At 38.8% G+C, this 21995-nt stretch overlaps 1 protein-coding gene across 1 annotated transcript in view; it reads right to left on the reverse strand.

The window, feature by feature from the left end:
* Positions 1–1064: 1064 nt before the first annotated feature.
* LOC146002869 (uncharacterized) overlaps positions 1065–21995 on the reverse strand; it is a 29464-nt gene continuing 8533 nt past the window's right edge. Inside the window, exons 2-3 of the mRNA XM_083140886.1 lie at positions 9518–9781; positions 1065–1438 (exon numbers count right to left, since the gene is read on the reverse strand). Of these exons, the coding sequence (XP_082997012.1) occupies positions 1317–1438; positions 9518–9781 (386 nt within the window). The 3' untranslated portion in view covers positions 1065–1316. The remainder of the gene's footprint in view (positions 1439–9517; positions 9782–21995) is intronic.

Genomic DNA, 21995 nt, shown 5'->3' on the forward strand with positions numbered 1-21995 from the left:
ATGGCAAACATAAGCATCCAACAGAACAATGAAACTATGCAATCAGTCTTCAGAGATTGTTTTACAGGTGTGTCACTCCTAACCTGCTTTGAAAACTTTGAAAATACTAAAAGTTAGCTGACGAATTCTCAAAAAGAATATTTGATTTTAAAAAGTGTTCGGAATTGATTAACTCTTTGAAATTTAAAATAACTCAAGTTAATAAGGTTTGCATTATTAAAGTACCAAGTATGGTTTGTTTACTCGTACCATACAGAAGTATCAGGTGGTCATAATTAAAATTCACCTATTGAGAGCCATCTACAGACCGTTTCAAGCAACGTATTGCGTGAAACTTGGTATAAAGGCTATGGAGACCATGAAGAGCGAATGCCAATGTAAAAAAAAATATTAGTTAAAATTTTCACCATCAGGTAGAAATGTGGTGCTAAAATCTAGTGCATAGTAAACAACGTCCTGGTGCTGAATCATTGATTACACTGTCTTACACTTCCAAAGGGTCATTCATGACGGTGTATTGAATACTGCTATACTGACATAAACTAAAAGCAAAGTCTTGCATGTCCGACTTCTGGTGGTTTTATTTCAGCGCCACATTTCCACCTGGTGGTGAAAACTTTGAACTAATAGTTCTCCATCAGTATTCGCTTCCCCCATGGTCTTCAAACTAAGTTTCGCCGCAACCCGTTGCTTCGAGCGGACTCCAGAGGGTTCTGAATAGGAGCATTCTAATTCTAAGCGCCACATTCCATCTGGTGGTGAAAATTTTAACTAATATTTTTTCCATCAGCATTCGCTTCCTCATGATCTCCATATCCTTTATACCAAGTTCCATCGCAATCCGATGCTTCGAACAGGCTACAGAGGTCCTTGAATAGGGTAAGTTTAATTCTGACCACCCTGTACACACAAGAGAAGCAAATATCACATTCAGTACGATTGCGAACAAAAGTTTTATTCATATTTGTGGTACAGCAGCCGTATGACTGAAAGATATGCACAAAAACGAAAGGAAAACAATGAAACGCATAAACATGGAAATGTAGATAGAATTTTCCTCAGTCCACGAAAATGAAAACATACGTCATTAGGTGTAACAAAAGCGGGGTAAATATAAGATTGACGTGTCAGAATGGGGGGGAAATCTTACAGCAGGCTTTCAACGGATACTAATGAAGTTCGCCTTTGAACAACGTTTGTAAACTCGTTCACCATGGATATTACATTAGCGCCCTACTGCATGCATTTACTACGGTTAAGATTAGGGGGTGGGCACTCCATTCATCAGTCTTTCCCCCTTGCTGTCGCACATTCTCTCATCGACGACTGATTCCAAACCTGACACCTTTCAAGCGACTCTTGGCAACGCCTCTTTCTTTCGCCAATGACGTTAGCAGTGATAACAGCTCTCCTGCACTCAAGCTCTTCTTTAGTCGGTCTGTAAGGTAAAATATATTTTTGAATTAGTATTACTGCATAAATTACTGAAATACAAGAGAAAAATCGATCAGAAATTGTAAATAAAATTATTCATATCAGTGAGATAATGATGGTGATTCTGAAGTCGGCTACCTGATTTCTTATTAGTTGCTAACCTGATTTCCTATGAGTTGGCAACCTGATTTCCTAGGAGTTGGCAACCTGACTTCCTATGAGTTGGCATCCTGATTTCCTATGAGTTGGCAACCTGATTTCTTATTAGTTGCTAACCTGATTTCCTATGAGTTGGCAACCTGATTTCCTATGAGTTGGCAACCTGATTTCCTATGAGTTGGCAACCTGATTTCTTCGGTTAACGAAGTCATGCGTTTAAGACAGTAAACGTGTGATTCCTCTATACTGGTCTGACACCAGTCAAGAGTGAAAATGTAGACAGCTCACAACTTTAAGGATAAATCCACAGAACATGAAGAGCAGCAGTGGCGTAGCGGCCGCTCCCGCAACCCCGCAATGCGGGTGGGGCGGGGTGTAGGGGCCCCGCAATGTTTTCTCTGCGCTCCTGAAATTTTATATAATTTCAGAAATTCCACACGTGTCGGTTACTTCTTTAAAAAAATACGAACTAGACAAAATATAGGTCAACAATGACAAAATTTGAACTCGAAATTCACTGAGGTGAGCATTAAATAGAAACGCCCGATAGGTGAACTTAGAATACGTATCAACAGAGTTACTGTACCTAATTTTCGAGTCGGGGCACACCACGAATAACTTCACGACTGTTTTATTTATTTTCATATGGAACGTGGTCGAGTGAGTTCCCAGTAACATATCATAAGACAATGTCTGCGATAATAAGCAGATGCGTACTGGCTCAATCAAAAAGGCCATGGCCACTTAACCTGTGGAGCCTCAGAAATACCGTATTAATTCACTTACTCGCAGATCGCCTAAAATAGGGGGGGAAATACCCCATCTCACTCCTATACAGATATACCGTTTGTCGGAATCTTTTAGAGTATAAATTGTCTGCAGTTATGAATCCAGTAGGAAGATTCAGTTGCTCGGACAGTGTTTTTGTTGCCACGCAAACAAGAAAACTTGTTAATTCATGAACTTTTACCACTAATATTAGTTTTATGTGTAGTATTTAAAATGTAACTTCCCACAAAATATTTTCAAAGTGAGCCCAAGTCTTTTCATATTCAAATAAGAACTGAGACAAATTTCCAACATTGTCCACACCTGTTAAGTGTTACAAAATATTTTCGATTTTTAGCTATAGTGTGATAAGGTAGTTTAATTTTGTTTTAATTGTTAAACACTTCAGAAGGTCGGCAGCTAACTGTTGTACGTCCGTTACCCTCTGACGTCATTAAAGATATATGTATGTTGTAGTACTTTCAATATTTTTTTTTACTAAGGGGCCCCCAAAAGTTTAGTTGCAGGGTGCCCCAGGGCACTGCGCTACGCCACTGAACAGCAGCTATTACATTCGCTCATCTTGTTTATGAGCTGAAGTCAAAGTAGCTGCAAGTATTTAGAAGATTATCTAGACTTTCATAGGGGAGCTTCTTTATCTGTATCTTCACTGCCCCTGTTACGGACTCCATTTATACAGAAACCTGTGACTGTCATCATCCAAATTTCCTTCGCATCTGCATCGAAGGTCAACAGCTCCCAAGTTTTGGGAATGAAGGGGAGTTTCATTGATTCGGCCGGGGATGGAATGGATGGAATGTACTGTAAGCACTATGATTGAATACTGTGCATTTTTTGTGTGTGTGATATAAATATCGGTATCATCTATAGTAGTGTGAAGGGATGAGTTCAGTATCAGTCAATTAACACTTCAAGAGATGTTTTAAAAGATGTAGAAAAATGTACGAGCATTCCCTGACATTCGCTACGAGACTCGGCGGCAAGCGGCCCGGCATCAGAGCTTGTCTATCCCGGTGAACGAGTCGGCGACAGTCGCTAGAGTCGGCTATTAAAATTACAGTTTTCATGTTGTGTACTAACCTTGACTACAGAAGGTGTTGAAAATGATGTACCTCTGCTGCAACACATTCCTGGCATCTCCGAAGGAAATTGTCATTTACACGTACAAGTTCGTCTACTGTAATTCTCCCGATTTCTCCTACAATACTCTCTTTTAACTCACGGATGGTGTCTTTGTATACTTGGTTTTTCTTTCCACTTTTATCCAGAACTGACCCTGTTACTCTAAACTTTTCTACGAGGTTTAATGTAGTGGTCCTATGTGGAACGGAAACATTAGGAAATTTCGTTGCAAAACGTCGTCGCACTTCTGCACAATTCATCTTTCCGAAGTAACACTCGACAAGATAAATCCCTTTGTTGTAATGTAAACTTTTGTGGTGCCATATATAGCCACAATCTTCAACACACGGACACGACACAGCACAACTTCCGAGGGAGGATTATACTGGCGTCAGTCTGCAACGTCAACAGAAAGGGAAAGAGAGCGAAGGCAGGGAGAGTGAAAAAAAAAAAAGCATGCGACTGTCGCGGACCCGTTCGCCGGGAAAGACAAGCGCTGACGCCGGACCGCTTGCCGCCGAGTCTCGTAGCGAATGTCAGGGAATGCTCTGTTGTATTCGTATGATATTTAAACATCTTATATACCTTAGTGACCCCCATCCACCCACCCACCCACACACACACACACATAATTTACCTTCATTTAATACTTCATTTTTTAAAAATGTAATTGGTTTACAAAGCCTCGACCCTGATAACACGTGAGTGCCCCCTGGAGGTCAATTCTAGCTACGAGCCTGCTTTATGCTCAGATAGGCTAATTGATACTGAATCTACAGGCTCGCGTGGGGTACAGGGGTACATTTGTAACGGCCTTGTCGCCGTCCCCTGTGGCGGAGTGGTTAGCACATCGCGCTACAACGTCAGGGGTCTCGGGTCCGAATCCAAGCTTGGGCATGGATGTTTGTGAGTGTCCATTCATCAATTTAATTCTATCATCACTCATCAGCCAAAAAGTGGCACAAAGACGATATAACATACAGCAAATAATAAAAAAGAAAAATGTTGAGAACATTGATATAGATGTTACGAAATGTAAGTTTAATCGTAATTATTTGTGTTTCAAAATATTGGAGTTAAAGATATTGTTTATCGTGTGTACAAGTGAATTGATTTTTCTGGAAGTTGGTAGATTAAAATATGATCTGTGTTTGAAGCTTGTTATTTGGAAACTGCGTTGCTGTGATTAGCCATATGTGTATATTTATGAACCAACCCAAATTGGTAAAAGTTCTGACACTCGCATAATGGTAATATAAAGTGAAATATGTTTCTCTTCGTTGCCAAAATCTATGAGAAGTTCGATTGCTAAGAGTAACAAGCTTATTGCAACTTTTCACAGGCCGTTTGGTGCGTGTCACATTGTACCCCTCATATTTTGGGGAAATGGTACACGTAGCTCTCTACCAGTCATTCGATTCTATATCAGTTTAAAGGCGTCCCCGATTACTGTATTCGGTAACAGTATGGTATAGTGAAAACACATTTCTTCAAATTTACAGGAGAAACTATTTACGGAACTGAGTTTCTGTAGACTTTTGAAAGCTCGTGGAAGTGTTTTCTCCCTTCGTTCAACTTATTCGGCCGGTAAATCATGTATTTTTCGACATTAATGTATCTCCGATGCACGATAGCTCTTGCCACCATTACCGTCGACTACGTGAATCAAATGTTCCTTGCGTTCGATTATGTAACCCCCTGTTAGTGTAGCAACCACGCGGTAGTTTTACAAGATGACGTGTGAAGGTTGCATTGTGATTTTTTTTTTCCAATTTAATTTTCTGTTTGCCTAACCTGACTGAACCTAACCTAACCTTCCGTGAATGGTTTGTGAATCAATTTTCGCTTAAAAACCTTCTGTGAATAGTTTGTGCGGCATTTTTCGGTTAATAAGTTTGGAAACACTGCATATCTGCTGACGATAGACAACGTGAGTCAAGATTTGCCCGCCATATCGTGTGTAACAAAAACGAATTAGCAACAAACAATAAATACTTGTAATGTGAAAAATTACGCTATGAAGCAAAATCCCACGTTCAAAAATGTCCCGCTATGCATAACAGGTAAGTAAATAATTAGGAAATAAACGAGTGAAATGTGTTTTCACTAAACCATACTGTTACCCTGCATTCATTAAAATATGATCAACTGCTTATCACGAATTAGAACAAAAGACACTCTGATGAAACATCTCCATGCCAACGACAATAGCTCAGACTGTAATGGAGCACTTAGCACGTGTAAGTACAAGACACAAGACAACATACAGCTCCACGGGGGATTATCCTGACTGTGTGCCAAAGCTCCAGAACCCTCGTTAGACGGGTGTGCTACGTGGAAGAGAAATTGGCACAATAGGGCCTTCGAAAAAGACTATGCCTTACACCAAATATATGTATGCTCTGTATGCATATATACAAAAATCATATTTTATCCATAATTTTCCATACGAGTGGTGTGAAGTCATTGAAAAGGAACGTAAAATTTATTCTAAGCGCCAAACTGATCATAAAGTGGGCTTTGCTGAAAGCTTTCAGTGAGAGATGTTAGGGGATTTTTTGTGTCGGTGGGAATAAATCAATGATGATGATGGTGATGATGATGACGACGACGATGATGATAATAATAATAATAAGGTTAGCACATCGCGCTACGACGCCAGTGGTCTCGGGTTCGAATCTTGGCCTGCGGGCATGGATGTTTGTGAGTGTCCATTCATCAATTTCATCATCTCATCACTCATCCCCATCTTCGCAAATTAGCCAAAAGTGGCACAAAAAGCGAAGTAAAATGAAGCAAATTAATCAATCATAATAGCACGAGAGATATTTTACAGTTCTCATCGTAGCAATCGATTTATTTATTTTGTTTATTTTACTTCGCTTTTTGTGCCACTTTTGGCTAATTGCGAAGGTGAGGATGTGATGGTATGATGAAATGGACGAAAAGACACAAAGAACACACATGCCTAGACCGGGATTCGAACCCGGGACTCCTGGTATCGCGCATTGTACTAACCACTCCGCCACGGAGATGGACTCGGAGCAATCAAATATAGAATTAGTAAGGTATGTATCGAATTATAAACTTCCTAGCTGTAGCAGTTCATGAGATGTAAACTGACAGCCGTCATATTAGACTATTTCCGGCTTTGCTGATTAGTGATGCAAAAGTATTGGCGGTTGGAGAGAAACAACCCACGTAGTGTTTACCTTTTTGCGATTACCAGAGCCACTGAAGGGAATCAATTTCTTGATTTGGTCAACATTCTATTCCTCTTGGGGTTTCTTTCCTCTTTGCACCTCCAGACAAGCAATCCACTAATGACTACCAAAGGCCGCCGGAATCCCCACAAGAAGAGAGATTGAATGTTTTTTCTCCTCCCAAGCTGGAATTTCTTCCTTCAACTGACAGCGACTGACACGCGGTTCTTTCGTAAAATCCCGAATGGAAAAGCACACTGTCTATTTCAGTTTCCTAAAACCAAATGATAATAACTGTTGACTCGTCGCATTGTTTAGAGATATGTTTGGAAGTTAGCAACTAAATATATGATTACAAGCCGAAACCAAGTGTTAATGTACTTATTGATAACAACTCGTTTGAATCAGTTTCCAAATTCAAGTACTTGTCTAATACTAAAAAATGAAAATGATAATAAAGAGGAAATAAATAACAGACTTAATTCAGGAAATGCGTGTTACTTTTCTCTTCATAAGCTTTCGAACAATATCTAAGAAACTAAAAGTTAAAATATACAAAACAGTGATTTTGCCTTTAGTATTACATGGATGTGAAACTTGGAACATAGTGAAGAGTACTTGAAAAAAAAAATCCTTAGAAAAATATTTGGACCTAAAAGGGATGAGGAGACAGGTGAGTGGAGAAGGTTACATAATTTAGAAGTACATAATTTGTATTCATGTCCAGATGTTATTAGAATGATTAAATCAAGAAGACTTAGGTGGGCAGGCAATGTGGAAAAAATGGGAGAGGAAAGATGAGTTTACAGGATTCTTGTTGGGAAACCTGATGGTAAGACATGTAGGAAGGTCAATACCAAGATGGAGGGATAACGTTGAGATGGACCTAAAGGAAATTGGTAAGAATGGAAGAGAGTAGATAGATCTTGCTCAGGATAGGGACAGATGGAAGCCGTGTGTTGCTGCAGTCATAAGCCTTTGGGTTTAAGAAGGCTAGAGTGTTAGTTACTCGTCGCCTTGTAATCAAGAGGTCCCGGGTTCGATCCCCGATGAAGGCACATAGTGGTTAAGTCCTAATTAGCCTTTCCGTACAAAAAGTGAACTTACAAACAACTTGAACAACCATGACAATAAGTGTTGACAATGCTGAGAACATGGTACATTGGAAATCTTCTTAGCATCTTAGCAGAGGGTAAAGATAGCTTTAGTATTGAACACAAATATATTCTCAAGTCTCTCTCTAGTTTAGTAAAATACAGTCACTATTTAAGGAAACAGTAACTCTAACCAAGTTATGTTTCGAAAGCAGTAACTACAACTTAATTACTTTCTGAGCAAAGAAACTGTGACCGTAGTGTCATTCATTACTTTTAAAAAAGTAAGTTTGTATAGATTCATGTACACAGATACACCAAATATATGCCATTGCTACATATACTAAGAACACAGCTGTGTGTTGTAAACGGAACATCATTCGTACTCTATCTCTCTGTCTTCTTATCTCTTCTCTTTCTCTCTCTCTTTCTGAATCTTTTTTCTGCTTATCTCTCCATTTTTACCTTTCTATCTCTCTCTCTCTCTTTTTATCTTTCTCTTTTCCTCTCTTTTTAGTCTTTCTTGCTATCTTTGTGTTTTGTGTGTGTGTGTGTGTGTGTGTGTGTGTGTGTGTCGGGGTGGGTGTGTGTGTGTGTGTGTCTCCCTCTTCTCTCTTTCTCATATATTTCCTCTCTCTCTTTTTATCTCTCTCTCTTTTTTATTTTCCTTTTTCTCTTTCTTGTCTTTCTGTAATCAAAGGCTCCCGGTTAGTTACCCGGTGGAGGCACATGGTGGTTCGGATCCCGCTTTAAACAGTAGGTCCAGTCCTGATTAACCTCTCAGTGCATTAAGTGAACTTAAACAAAAAATAAAATTCAAACTTCATTCTATCTGCCTTTTCCTTTCTTTCTATCTCTCTCTCATTCTTTCACTATCTCTTCAGATCGTCAGTAAATTTTCGCACAAAATCTTTAAGAGCTTTCAGGACTGAAGCGACAAGCGACAGGCAACACGTGTCATTTGAAGACCAGCATTCAGAAATAAATGCAACTTTGCGTACCAAAATGAAATGACAAGTTGCACGTTCGGACTGGGCCGTTTTATCAATATCGTGTCTCCTTGGTCTGTTGTTCGAGTATGTGTAGTGAATGCTTTTTTACATACTCGGCGGAGCTCTTGTCACTTGTCGCCTGCCTCTTGTTGCTTTAGTCTGAAAGCTCCCTGAAACCCCGTGTCACTTGTCGCTTTGTTCTTAAAGCGCACTGAAAAAAAACGTGTCACTTGTCGCATAGGTCTAAAAGCTCCATGAAACTTCGTGTCACTTGTCACATCGGTCTGAAAGTTCCCTGAAACTTGGTGTCACTTGTCACTTTCGGTCTGAAAGCTCCCTAAAAACCCGTATCACTTGTCGCTTCCGTCTCCAAGTTCCCTGTAACCCCCATGTCATCTGTCGCATCGGACTGAAAGTTCGCTGAAACTTCGTGTCACTTGTCGCATCGGTCTGAAAGTTCCCTGAAACTCCGTGTCACTTGTCGCTACAGTCTGAAAGCTCTCTGAAACCCCCATGTCACTTGTCGACTCGGTCTGAAAGCCCCTTGTAACTTGTCGCTTCGGTCTGAAAGTTGTAGCTTATCGCTTCGGTCTGGAATCTTAATGAAACTCCTTGTCGCTTTCGTCTGAAAGCTCCCCTAGATCCATTCATTGTCATCTCATCTCATCTCACATGTATCAGTTAACCTCACAGTACGTCCAACCTCTCAGAGATAGAAACTCACCCTCATCGTTGATAATTTCTTCCAGAATCTCATTCTCGTAGAATTCCAGGGGTAGCGTGAGGGGTCTCTCGATACCCCGGAATCTCGCCACAGGGTGGTAGGGTAGGTAGCGCTTCTTCGCTGACCCGTTCCGGAGAACACCCGGGGAATGGCGTCTTGTCGGGGTGCGTTCCCCGGAATACGAACCAAACACCAATTGAGGATTCGGGCGTTTAGACATAGCCAGACCGTCGTCCAATTCGTCTTGCAAAATCTGGATCAGGTCTGCAAGAAAAATATCAGTATAAGTACTTACACCTTCGTTTAGTGCGTTTTGTACACTGTTTAATTTAACAAGGTATGCTCAATTAACAAAGCATGTTCGGTTAAACCCGAAGGCACAAGTGGTTCGGATCCCACTTTACACTGTAGGTCGAGTCCCGATTAGCCTTACTGTGCACAAAGTGGACTTAAAACGCCAACTCAACTAAACGTTCGGTTAACGTTTTTGGCAATCGAAAAGAATTTTGTTGTCAAATTTGGTAATTTTGACTAAATATTTTGACTAAGTAAATATGTGTCCTGCACAGTGGCCGTGAGGATTGATTCTATCTGAATGTAAGGTGAGCTTACAACAAACTTTGACGCCCCCAAAAAAGTGGTTTTACAATATATGATTAGGTTACTTTTGTGACCGAAATCGTTGTTTTAAAAAATAGAAAAAGCCTTTGTCCCCACAATGAAGAATATCGCTGTACTTTATTGCATTTTCTTTCTCATCAAATGATACATCCCAATTTTAGAGTGAACTTACTTTTTGATCACACCACCACTTTTTGATCAATACTGGAAAATATAACAATACGAAATTACAACAATTACAGAACAAAATGAGAAGATGTGAACAAAAGAGAACTGAGGAGGGGTATTTAGACAACAGCGTGAATTGTGATTGGCTTACTCTTGACGAAACGTGCCAATCACTGCCTTTGAAAGAAAAGGACAGGATGGAAAAACAATGCAATTCATGAACGAATTAATTAACGGATTTATATGGTCCGTGTAAGGTATAAGTTCATTTATCTTCTTAATTAATCGCTCAGGATTAGATACAAGTTTGAATTGCTTTTCCAAAAAAACACAAAATTAATTTCACAGCGTTTACCTATGGCAATATGGACGAAAAAAATGGGACGAATCGCTTCACTCTCTACCAAGGCCGTGCTGGGATGGGGGTTTGGGATTCAGAATATGGTAGTAAGAAAGAAGAGAGGTTGGTTATTATTTTGTACTTCTTGCTGCGTTAAGGTCGTCTTGGAGCTCCTCTTTACCGTCCACTTTCCTTAGGGTCCTTCTTGATAGCTACCATGAAAGGAATTGCCAGACGATTTCAAAGGTGGACTAAATATGCAGATGAACTCTTTCTCGATGGATTCTAAGAAGCTCTTCCTTTTTCTGGTATTCTCTCTCCTTCTTTCAATCTTCCTGTTTCTCTACTCTCTTTCCCTTTCTTTGCTCTATTTTTGTCTCCTCTCTCTTTTCCTATCTGCCCGTCTTTTGTTACCTTCTTCCCTTTGTTTCTGTTCTTTTTCTCTTTTTTATCTACCTCCCGCCTCTCTTTTTCTTTTTCGTTTCTTCCTTACTTCTAGTTTCTCTATCTCTTTCTCTTTTTCTAAATTTATTTGTTTCTCTCTTAGTTTTCCTCCCTTTCTCTTTCCTCTCTATCTCCAAATTTTAGTCCTTCATTCATTTATTCATTTTTCCTGCAATCTCTGTTTCTTCCTTTCAATTTCCATCTCTTTCTTTCTATCTTTCCGGTCCTTCCTTGGTTTCTCTTTTTCTCTATCCTCCGTTCCTCTGTCTATTTATCTTCCTTTCATCCTATGTGATTCATGTTCTATACCAATCCTTTTTTCTGTGTTTCTCTACCTTCCTATCCCTTTCTTTTACCTTATTTCTGTCACTACTTTGGAAATTACTAATTGCTACATTTGAAGCAGGTCAACCGGTAGAGGGAAAGAACGATACAGAGAGTACATTGAGATAATGATAAAGAGAGTAAGTGAGAAAGAAAGAGAAGAAAAGAAAAGAGAAAGAGGAGAGAAAAAGAGAAAGAGAAAAGAGAAAATGGAGAAAGAGAGAGAGAGAAAGAAAATACAGAGGGAAGAAAAAGACAAAAAATAGTAAGAAGAAGTGAGAAATAAATGAGAGAAGAAAAGTGAAAGAGGAGAGAGAATGAGAAAAGAGAAAATGAAGAAAGAGAGAGAGAGAATGAAAAACCAGAGAGAAGAAAAAGACATAAAGAAAATAGTAAGAAGAAGAGAGAAATAAATGAGAGAGAGAGAGAAGAAAAGAGAGAAAAGAGAGAATGAGAAAGAGAAAATGGAGAAAGAGAGAGAGAGAAAGAAAAACCAGAGGGAAGAAAAAGACATAAAGAAAATTGTAAGAAGAAGAGAGAAATAAATGAGAGAGAGAGAGAGAAGAAAATAGAGAGGAGAGAAAGGAGGAAGAAAAAGACAAAGAAATGAGAGAAGGATAGGAAAAAGGAGAGAATGGAAGAGACAAAGGTAAAAGAGGGAGAATGAAAGAAATATAGAGAAATAAGCACAGAAAGAGAAGAGAGAGGAGAAAGAAAAGCTAAAGGGAGAAAGGCAAAGAGAGAAAGGAAAAATACAAAAAGATCAACGTGCACTTTTATCATTATAAATCTCTGGGTCGTCTAGGCACAAAACAAAACAGAACGATTGCGATAACAAGCTGTCTACGGTCAGAAGGTGGACAGGCTAAACTTTTCTCTCTCAATCCAATTACACGAGATGTGGATTGCTTGTTCTTCCTCTAGAGAAAAAGTCAAAGGTTATAGACTCGTGTACTCATTGTTGGGAGCTTACCAGTGGCGAAGCGTAGTGCCACTGGCAGGGTAGGCACAGGCATTTGAACAAGGGGGTGGGTGGGGTGATATGGTGTGGTTACAGCCATGGACGTCCGCAGGATTTTTTCCAAAGAGGGGCAAGCAAGGTAATTTTTTTCCGGGGGGGCAAAGGACACATATTTTCCTTCAAAATAGTGATGCCCACTCAAAAAACACTATTTCAGTCTGAAATTATCATGTTTCTTCAACGAATTTATAATAATTAACATAAATTACTGTGATTGAAATGAAACTATGTGTGAAATATATAATTTTTAGGTACACATTCATTTTCCATGGGGACCATGCCCCCCCCCCCTTCCGGACGCCCATGGTTACAGCTGAGATTTTGTTTAGGAACAAGCAGTGTTTTATGCACCCCATTTAAATCTCTACACATAAAATTTGGTAAAGTAAATATGCAAGATATATTTATGGGTGCTTTGAATTTTTAACCTAGAGTGAAAACTATGTTTTTGGTAAATGCGCTTGCAAGAAAGCCAATCTTACACACCCTGGAAATCAATTGATTTTATTTAGAAAGCCCACTACAGACGTTTTCGTGTATGCAAAGGCTGTCCTCCTCCGTGGCGGGTGCGGTCTAAGGCGCTGTGCTTTGGGCTCCGACTGCGGGACGGCATGGGTTCGAGATCATCCAACAAGTTACGGGGTGACGTGTGGCCAGCACGACGAACCCCCAGTCGTTATTGTACGTTTCCATGACAGAATTACGCTACTCGGTGCCCACCGGTTCCATACACTAGCAGAAATCTTAGGAGAAACGTAAGGACTGTTTACTTTCTCTTTGTACTCAAGACTTAGCATTAAGATGCCATTACTTAGGTGTAAAAAGGACGAAGCAACCCATGGCCCCTCCCTAATGTCCGTCTCTGTTGGAAATAAATAAATTATGTAGTTGTTTTGAACCTGCTGTAATAAAACAAGGAGCACCAGTGAATTTCAGTGGGTCCGGAGACACTCTATACACGTCTCCTCTTTCATACCCATCAACACAATAAAACAGTGAGATGAAATGAGGTTTCTTCTTCTGCCATTGAACTTTCATCAAGCCTTTTGTCCTAATCAGAGGGTCTGCGCACGCCTATGTCCTCAATGATCGATTCTAATGTGTCCGTCTGTCTGTATGCTGATGTTCAGGATATCAAGACTACAATATTGTAGCCAATGGTATCAAAGAGGACAATTTATGCTTGAACAATTTTAAGTAGCTTAAATGCAGCTCCAAACCTTACAAGACTTATCGTCGCTTTGTTGAAATCTGAGACAAAAGAATCGATGGACACACTCCATTAAGATTGAAGAACTAATATTTCTGCTTCGCTGCCCGTTGCTAGTGTAGTTTAGAAAAAATGCTGTTTGCAGGCTTCCGACAACAAAGCACGAGGCAGGTATTTTCGTGTGGGTGTTTTCTTTCATTAATAAGTTTTTGGTCAGTTCATTCTTGTACAAACAAGATTCCAACAGAACAAATTACACATCGCAGGCAATATAAAGTTATTTACAAATTAGTGTACCCTGGTATTTCTAAGGAAGAATGTGGTCTCAAGTTCCAATTCGTTGTCGGTCCTTTCTCGATCACTCTCATTCTCGTCTCAATTCGGAAGGCACAGAAGAACTAGAGTTGACGAGCTGTATATTTGCGGGTGGCCTTGGCTACTCCGTGCAGAGTGAGAGAGATGCGTTTATGTAGTTGCCACCTACTCGCCCTTTGGGTGGTCGACAGGAAGGACAGAACGCAAGGATAATGACGCGCAGCCGGTAGCTCCTCCCCCTTGCTACTGCGCAGCCAGGCTTGGGCAGGGTTCACCCACAAAGATACAGCTCGTCAACTCTAGCAAGTGAAAGGAATTACCGTAACCAAATTTACCATATTTTCTGAACTGAAAAAGAGGATTTCTACTAATGCAACTGTGGACGCTATGAGATATCACGTTCAAATGAATGTAGCTACGAGTTAAAGTTCAAGATTACACAACGTGGAGATAGAATGTGTAAATCTGTGACATCGACTTATAGCTTGCTATCGACGGTATTTTAGTATGGATTTTATGGATGATCATATTCGCACTCGAAGTAGCGTGACATCTAGCGAGCATATTGTGACTTTCTATCCTTATATCTAACGTTTCAAGTTTCTTGTTAAGAATTTGTAGAAAACCTGGATATTTTTACTCTAATCCAGCTGGACGTTATTTTCATTATCTAAAAAAGAGGACATGTCAGGGCGAAAGAGGACGTATGGTAATCCTGACGGAGCCAGGCACTCAGAGAGAAGGAGAGAAAGGAAAAGCGAAGGGGAAAAAGAAGAAACACCAGAGAGAGAGAAAAGGAAGAAACAGGAGAGAGATATAGAAAGAAATAGGAGAAAAAGAAAATTAAGAAAGAGGAGAGAGAAAGAAAGAGAAAAGGAAGAAAGAGGATAGAGATATATAAAAGGATGAAACAGGAGGGAGAGAAAAGGAAGGAAATTGGAAAGAGAAAAGATAATGAAACAATAGAGAGAAGGAGGGAAGGTAAGAAGTATAGAAAAAGTTAAATAAAGACTAGAGAAAGGGAAAAAGAGCGAGAAACTAGAAACTAAGCTGAGCTGAGTAAGTTACTCAAAGAAATAACGGGTTAATTTTACCTACTGTGTTTCCAGAGTATACCCTGTATATATATATATATATATATATATATATATATATATATATATATATATATATATATATATATATAGGGTTATTCAAAAAGAATGGTACAAAAGTAAATTTAATTTATTTTAAGTGAAAACAAAAAAGAAAGGAAGGTTGTAAATTTACCTGGGCAATTACAAATGTTGGCTATGAGCACCCTGGGTAACACGGCAGATACCTAAAAGATAACCCAGTTCTTGCCAGACGCGTTCCAACATATCTTCGGTTATCAGCTCCAATGCATGAGAGATGCTCTGCTTTAAATTATCCAGGTCCTGTGGTAAAGGAGGAACGTACACGGTGTCTTTCACAAAAAAATGTGTCTCTGAACTGTAACAACTGCCCCTGTTCGTGCAAATTCAATTACGCAATATGATTGCTCTACCTTCGTTGTTTTGAACATTGCCATTTTAGCTATCAACAACAAGTAGCGCCTCTAGCGGATTTTACGTCAACTACAACCATAGGCTATAAATTTACAACCTTCCTTTCTTCTTTCCCACCAGAATTGCTTTTGTATCTCTTTTCACTTAAAAATAAATTAACCTTACTTTTGTACTATTCTTTTTTAGTAACGCTGTATCGTATCAATCCCTAAGATTGTATGTTTATTTTATTAAGTCTCTCTGAACGCTTCATGTTGACCAGGGCATTCACTTGTTTTTCTCAGCTGTCTCAAGCCTCTTAGGCATGTTTACAATGCATTGTGTTGTGCCATGCAAACTTCCTGAGCATTCAGGAAACAGGTAACACTTCTGGGTTTGGTGTCAGCGGTTTGCATGGTAGCAATTATAATAAACACGATTCGGCGATTCGGCATCGAGGAAGAGCTCGATGGCCAGGGAATATAGAGGTGAGACAAGCTGGGAAGTGACTGGACTTTGGGAATTGAGTTGGTAGAGAGAGGAGGTCAGCAAGGCAGGAGGTGAAGAGTAGTACAACGCTCTGGTCAACAAATAGGAGAGAAGCTCACAGAGGACTTCGCTATTTTCATTCAGCTAAGAGACTTCAGTTAGACAGGTAATTATCCTACACCCAGCCATGATACAGGTTCAACGGTTCACAAAATGCAACGAGTTGCCATTGTCTTTTCAGTAGTTTAATTCCTTTGTGTAATTTGTACCTTTCGCATGCCAAGCAATAACTCGTCATGTCAATGACGAGTGGTCTCATCAAGAGGATGAATGATGAGTAGTTTACATCACCCCATCAATTAACTGGTTCAGATCCCTTCATTCTATAGAATGACACGGTATATATTCATGTCTATACGTACATACATGCCTCTGTGTGTGTGTGTGTGTGTGGGGGTGTGTGTATGTGTGTGTGTGTGTGTGTGTCTGTGTGTGTGTGTGTGTGTGTGTGTGTGTGTGTGTGTGTGTGTGTGTGTGTGTGTGTGTGTGTGTGTGCGCGTGTGTAAAGAATGGAAGGGGTTCAGGTTTCAGTCCTTTCAGTAGTCCAAACACACTAAAATTTTAAGATATGTTATTATTTCTTCTTCTTATTATTAATAATAATCAGGTTACAGTAAAATAACAATACAGAGTGGTCCGCGAAAAATTAGCCCCAGACTGAAACAACGAGAAAGTGGATAATATATAACTAATACTTTATTGTTGAAGTTATTACAATAATCGTATCTTTCTAAAGGTTTGGTATCATACTTGTCAGAAGAGACGCTGAAAATGGTTCCTGTTTAAATGAACAATATATGCTGGCATAGGAAACTGTGGAGATGTTCTACTTGTTGTTGACCCACCCAGTATAAACATTGTGAATATAAGTATTGAATTGTAGGTATTAATTTTAGCATCCATAACAATTTTCATATAGTATTTTATATTTATTTATTGCACTCAGTGGCGACGATTAGTTTCCAAAACTGGGGGGCAAGGTGCCAAAACTGGGAGGGGGGCAACTGCTCTCCCTAATCGCCGCTACTGAATTATTAAATATGACAAGATATAGGCGTATATATTCATGAGATATTGTCGAACTAAAAGTGAAGGAACGACACCCATTTTCATGCAGTGCAAATGTACATTTTGCAACAAAATCATTTTATATTAACTGTAATTAGAAGAATTCATGCCCACCGTGCAAATCTGTAATATACGTGTATGATGCATAAAATTTGCAGAGCGCTTTTGAACATTGCAGTGTTTGATTATTTTGTTTAAAAATAATGCAAATATTTGCTAAACCAATAGAAGAAGTTTGGTTGATTGATTTGTTTTATTTTACTTCGCTTCTTGTGCCATTTTTGTCCAATTTGCGAAGATGGGGATGAGCGACGAAATGATGAAATTGACGACTGAACACTCAAAAACATCCATGCCTAGGCCAGGATTCGAACCCGGGACCCCTGGCGTCGTAGCGCGATGTGCTAACCACTCCGCCACGGGGGGCAGCAGAAGAAGGAGTTTGGAGTTCCCCTTAATTGATTGATTGATTGAATTTTTTTAAAAATTGGGTGCTTCGGCGCATTAAGCCATTTTGCATCCTTCAATGTATTCGGGCAAGATTCCCTTATCTAAAACCTTTACCTCAAAATTAATGAAGGGGTGTAAAAAAAACCTTCAGAAAGGTTTAAAATGCACGTTGTAAATGAACCTGCATAGGACAAATACAACGAACACGACCATCTATATATTTACGTAAATTCAATTATGAATTGAAGAATAGTGTTACTTACATTGTTTCCAGATGTTTAGACTTTTAAATAAACGCATAAATTGCTATATATATATATATATATATATATATATATATATATATATATATATATATATATATATATAAACTGTCAAAAGAAAAGATGTTAAAGATGCTATTAAAAGGCTAAAGAATAACAAAGCACCTGGCATTGATTTAATACCAGATGAGTTAATTAAATATGGTGGAAATTCATTAATATGTCAAATTCATAAATTAATTTGTTTAATATGGAATAAAGAAGAAATCCCTCAACAGTGGAAATAATCCATAATTGTTCCTGTGTTTTAAAAAGGTGATAAAATTAACTGCAATAATTACCGTGGAATTTCTCTACTTTCAACAACATATAAAATATTATCTAACATTGTTTTAACAAGACTAACCCCATATACTAATGAAATTATAGGTAATCATCAATGTGGATTTAAACGTAACAGATCAACTACAGATCAAATTTTTCACATCAGACAGACACTTCAAAAGAAGTGGGAATATAATCAAAACGTCCATCAGCTATTCATTGATATGATAAAAATATGCACCAGTGAAACAGAAAGTAAAATTCGTGTGGCTATTAATGTGTCTGACAAATTTACAATTTAACAATGGGTTAAAACAAGGAGATGCATTATCTCCATTGCTCTTTAATTTTGTATTAGAATATGCTGTAAGGAAGGTAAAAGAAACTAACGAAGGACTAAAATTAAATGGTATGACTCAGTTGTTAGCATATGCAGATGATGTAGATTTATTAGGGGATGATATAAATACAATTAAGAATAATGCTAAAATATTTTTCAAAACTGCTAAGGAGATAGGTTTGGAAGTTAACAAAGAGAAAACTAAATATATGCTTACAGGCCGAAACCAAGTGTTAGGTAATAATCAAAATCTAATTATTGATAACAACTCGTTTGAACCAGTTTCCAAATTCAAATACGTAGGAGTAATATTAACAAATGAAAATTATATTAAAGAGGAAACAAAAAGTAGGCTTAATTCAGGAAATGCATGTTACTTCTCTCTTCATAAACTTTTAACTTCTCGTTTAATATCTAAGAAAGTAAAAGTTAAAATATACAAAACAGTAATTTTGCCTGTAGTATTATATGGGTGTGAAACTTGGTCCCTTACATTGAAAGAGGAACATAAATTCAGAGTATTTGAAAATAAGATCCTTAGGAAAATATTTGGATCTAAAAGGGATGAGGAGACAGGTGAGTGGAGAAGGTTACATAATTTAGAACTACATAATTTGTATTCATGTCCAGATATTATTAGAATAATTAAATCAAGAAGACTTAGGTGGGCAGGCCATGTGGCACGAATGGGAGAGGAAAGAGGAGTTTACAGGATTCTTGTTGGGAAACCTGATGGTAAGAGACCTGTAGGAAGGCCAAGACGAAGATGGAGGGACAACGTTGAGATGGACCTAAGGGAAATCGGTAGGGATGGAAAAGAGTACATAGATCTTGCTCAAGATAGGGACAGATGGAAGGCCTGTGTTGCTGCAGCCATGAACCTTCGGGTTTAAGAAGGCTAGAGAGTTAGTTAGTTAGTTGTCAAAAGAAAACAGCATGTGGGTGGCATACACTATTGCTTTCACTTGAAAATCAATGCCAGGACACTGTATTTGTTGAAGAGCATTATCACGTTCGTCCCTCAGGATTTACCCATCATGTCCCATTTCCTTCTACGCCATTGTTCTCGGCCAGCAAGATAATGGAGCTTATTCTTCGCTTATCCCTGGAATCTGGATATTATTAAGTTTGCCAATGGAGATGCTTATTTATCCACGAGGAGGAATTTTCATCAAACGACGCCCTGTGGGTTATTAACACTATCTCCCGGGGGCGATTCTTGGTACAAAATACGCCCCTACCCCTTAGGAAAATGTGTAGGAGGGGGAGAGGAGAAAATTGCTCAACATGCACCTAATAAATCTTGCAAGAAGAAAGGGGGGCGAACGTGCGAAATCTTGTGCTGAGAGATTTGTAAAAGGAGATAGGAACTATCTTCGCTTGTTCTCATTGGTTACTCAAACTGTTTTCGTTATGTGCGATACTTGATTGGTTTCCTGAATAGGTTTGTGACTTTTAAGAGAGTTGCGAGTGAGATATCTAGCTGTAACAATCAAGTCAATTCTCTATTAGCTACTTATTGTTGTCAAACTTTTTAATCGTTTCCTTTATCCGATGCCTTTCTGCTCATAAAAGGTATGTTTGTTGTAAACGAAAAACTCAATATGCTGACCAAGGCAGAAATTAATTTCATTTTTAAACATAAACTAAACGTAACGTTTCAACCTTCTAGCAACGTCTTCTTCAGACTCTGTACCAAGTACAAATGAAACAAGGTACAAAACAGGAAGATATATATAGGGGCTATCCACGAGTAAACAAAAATATATCGAACGGCACAATCGATTGTGGACCTGTAGCACAACAACTTCCGGTTCAAGGTGGCCGGATAATTCAAGCACGTACTTGTGGCCTTTCTTCTCGTCTTGTATATCGGATGAAATGGATCATATAAAAGCACTTGACGACGAGGAGAATAAGAGATATCTGGGCAAAGTAGAGGCCTTTGCATATCAATTGGATGAGCAACTAGGAAGTAATACGGCCTTATTCCAGGATGAGATCCATTTGCTGATCGTCGTTGCATTTGGTGATATTTGTAGCCTACATATTTAATAGAAAGTAATTTTTCCTACACAGCGAGAGCGCTTAAAGCATGTAAATCTTTGGAGCATTTATGTTTTAAGTGAAAAAGTGCGAGATGTACGAACATACTCGTATAAAAAAGCGGAAAAGGCGCATCTTCCTCTTTCTTCATTCAGGGCGAGTCAGAGGGATGCGGTAATGCACACTTGCTGGTTTCGTTCCGGTTTGAACGCAGAAATACAAAACGCTCATTGTTATGTTAAGTCAATTTTCTGCTAAGCATGACGATGAATAATAAACTGGAAAAATTAATGATGGGACAAACACAATGACACACCATTGCCTGACCAGTGTTCAAACCTAGGACTTATTCTCTATCAATGTTGAAGAGATTTCCATTGCAAAAGACGAAAATTAATAATAGTACCCGCACTTAGTTTTCTGGTTACACAAAAATTACTTTCTTTGGTTGGATACACAAAAAAAAAAAAATTATTCTGGTTACACAAAAATTTAATACAGTTCGTGTGTTCTTCAAGAACGGAACGTGTAACCTAACGGACTATGACCGAGCATCTTTTGAAAGGAAAATTAATACATTTGCTCATATCACTAAAACAGAGCGAAAATCGAGATTTGAATGATTTCTCTTCTACTTTTAATGAAGTGCAAGGGTGCGGGCGCAAAATTTTTGGTTGGGACGGAATAAGGACGGGGTATTATTAAAGTCCTGACGTTCAAAACGGGAAAATAATGTTATTTCCCTACTAAATTGAGAGATTATAGGGGCGGAAAATATTCAAAATTGCCCGATACTAAAAAATGTTAATTACACACACCATTTCACCCTCGGGTGATGATTTATTTTGCAAATCTGGAATAAAAACTGCTAATTTCAATAAATTTCGGATATTTAGTACCAAAAAATTATGTAGGGAATAAACTAATTTTAAACTCTATTATTTAGATTTTCCTAAGTCTGGATCGGAACGGATTTTTTTTCAGGTCCCGACCTTTTGCGTTCCTGCACATCCGTTGTCATTACTGCGGAGTCTACTCCTGCTAATGGGCTTCCAATTTTCACGCCTGACAGCTTGAATGCAATAATTTTGGCGTCAAGATCGCGAGGAAATGGATGAAGAGAGATCCATGAAAGATTATTTAGCCCTGATCGTAGTTTACTTCGAACCGGAAGTTGTTGTGCTACAAGTATGGCGTCCGCGCGAAGGCACTTCCTTCCGGTGGATAGCCCCTATATACACAAAAATCACTCCCCTCTAGACACAAGATTATTAGAAAGTTGTTTTTTCTTGAACATTCCAGCAGGTGGCGTTCCCTTTTCAACTGTACTTTCACCTGACAGGCGATTTAGCTAAACATTTCCTTTCATCTGGAAAGTGGTTGGACTCTTTATCTCTCTCTCTCTCTCTTTCCTTTCTTTCTTCATTCCTCTTCCTTATTCTCTCCTCTTTCGCTCTTGTCCTTTCCAATCTTTCTAACACCTTCTT

The sequence above is a fragment of the Lepisma saccharinum genome, chromosome 19 (genome assembly GCF_977018435.1).
Source record: "Lepisma saccharinum chromosome 19, izLepSacc3.1, whole genome shotgun sequence".
In the NCBI taxonomy this organism is placed as follows: Eukaryota; Metazoa; Arthropoda; class Insecta; order Zygentoma; family Lepismatidae; genus Lepisma; species Lepisma saccharinum.